Genomic DNA, 1,540 nt, shown 5'->3' with positions numbered 1-1,540 from the left:
ATATATATATATATATATATATATATATACACTTGGATATATAATACATATATATACACGCATAGTAGCTGTTGAACCATTATAAAGTATGACCTTTTTTGTGCTAGAATTAAGTTTAGATTCCTATTGTAACCTCCCACAATGACAAATATGTATAATTACATGGTTAGACTCCGTGTCCTAAACACTGACAGCATTTAACAAAGAATGTAGCCATGGTAGTGACCAGGAAATCGTGACTGCTTACAGCAATACTACACATTCTGTGGCCACATAAGTGAGGAAACAGCAGAGATTTTGGTATTTCAGTGTCATAGACATAATGCATACTCTGACTAACACAGCAGAAGATCCACCATCTGTGTGTAGTTCCAAGAAGCCTGAGACTTGATTTGCATTTGGTGGGAATAGTACAAAAAAATATCTGCTCAGCAAATTCTATAGTGACAAACAATTGTGTGGCGTGAATTCCACTCTCTAAATGTTGAAAGAGACAAAATGACTACCTGTAACCATCACATTCATATTCCCATAAATAATGTACCTTGGACAACATTATCCAGTGTGTAATGCAGCAAGCTGGCAGAAATGTTAGCATGTCAGGCAAAACCATCTGGAGCATCATCTCTTCTCTTTTCCAACTGGGGTAGCCATGTATCTCCCCTACGGCAAGACACCTGTTCCTGTTCCCCTTTCATACCCTAACCTTTTATCACCGGGAATAATGTCACTTCCCTCAGTTCTACCCCCCAACTCAGTTGAGGTGTCTTATCATGTCAATTCCTTGATGACCTCACTGGTGCCAGTGCCCAGTACACCCAGTAGAAAGCACCCAGTACACTCTGTAAGGCGAGAGACCTTAGGAAGGATATCTAGACATGGAACCATGCCAAAGCAGACATTGGAGGTTGGTGCAGTCCTCTGCCAGCATGGAAAATGGATGTTAAATGATAATGAGAAGGAAGATATACTATCTACTACTGTTTAATTTTACAGATTATCGCATTAAAAAATAAAGCGTTTTATATTATTTTATTTAACGTAAACTTTTCTTTTCTTTCCCAAACAGGAGATACATGTTTGGTCTGTCATCGGTTCTTGCTGTTTTGCAAATCTTGATGATGCTTTTTCTACCTCAAAGTCCCAGATATTTGGTATTAAAAGGGAAAGAAGTTCAGGTAGTTTCATACATATATTTTTACTCCATTTAAATTTCTTCTACAAACATCTTAGACTACATCCTTCCAAAAGTCATTCAACTGATTAACAAATAAAATACTCACCTACAAGCTACAACTACTGGCTCACTAAGAACAACAGATCTAGCTTCTTCCTCTCTGCCTATTTTAGCATTTCTATTATTACAATATCTGTTCGTCTTAAATAGGAAACTGCATAACACTTCCCACCTGATACCTTCCCTTTTCCTCCTTTCATGATCCTTATTATGTGCCCTAACCTTACACACACACACACACACACACTAGATCCTTTCCTAATCATTTTTCCAAACCGTTTTTTGTCTTGGCACTGCAGCCTT

At 37.7% G+C, this 1,540-nt stretch overlaps 1 protein-coding gene across 1 annotated transcript in view; it reads left to right on the top strand.

The window, feature by feature from the left end:
- Positions 1-1,540, top strand: part of LOC106882742 (solute carrier family 2, facilitated glucose transporter member 10) — a 29,268-nt gene that overhangs the window by 11,177 nt on the left and 16,551 nt on the right. The window contains exons 6-7 of the mRNA XM_052970978.1: positions 492-508; positions 1,070-1,178. Of these exons, the coding sequence (XP_052826938.1) occupies positions 492-508; positions 1,070-1,178 (126 nt within the window). The remainder of the gene's footprint in view (positions 1-491; positions 509-1,069; positions 1,179-1,540) is intronic.

Source organism: Octopus bimaculoides, chromosome 10 (assembly GCF_001194135.2).
Source record: "Octopus bimaculoides isolate UCB-OBI-ISO-001 chromosome 10, ASM119413v2, whole genome shotgun sequence".
Classification (NCBI taxonomy): Eukaryota; Metazoa; Mollusca; class Cephalopoda; order Octopoda; family Octopodidae; genus Octopus; species Octopus bimaculoides.
Note: the sequence above shows the minus strand (reverse complement) of the source record. Positions and strands in the feature narration are given on the sequence as shown.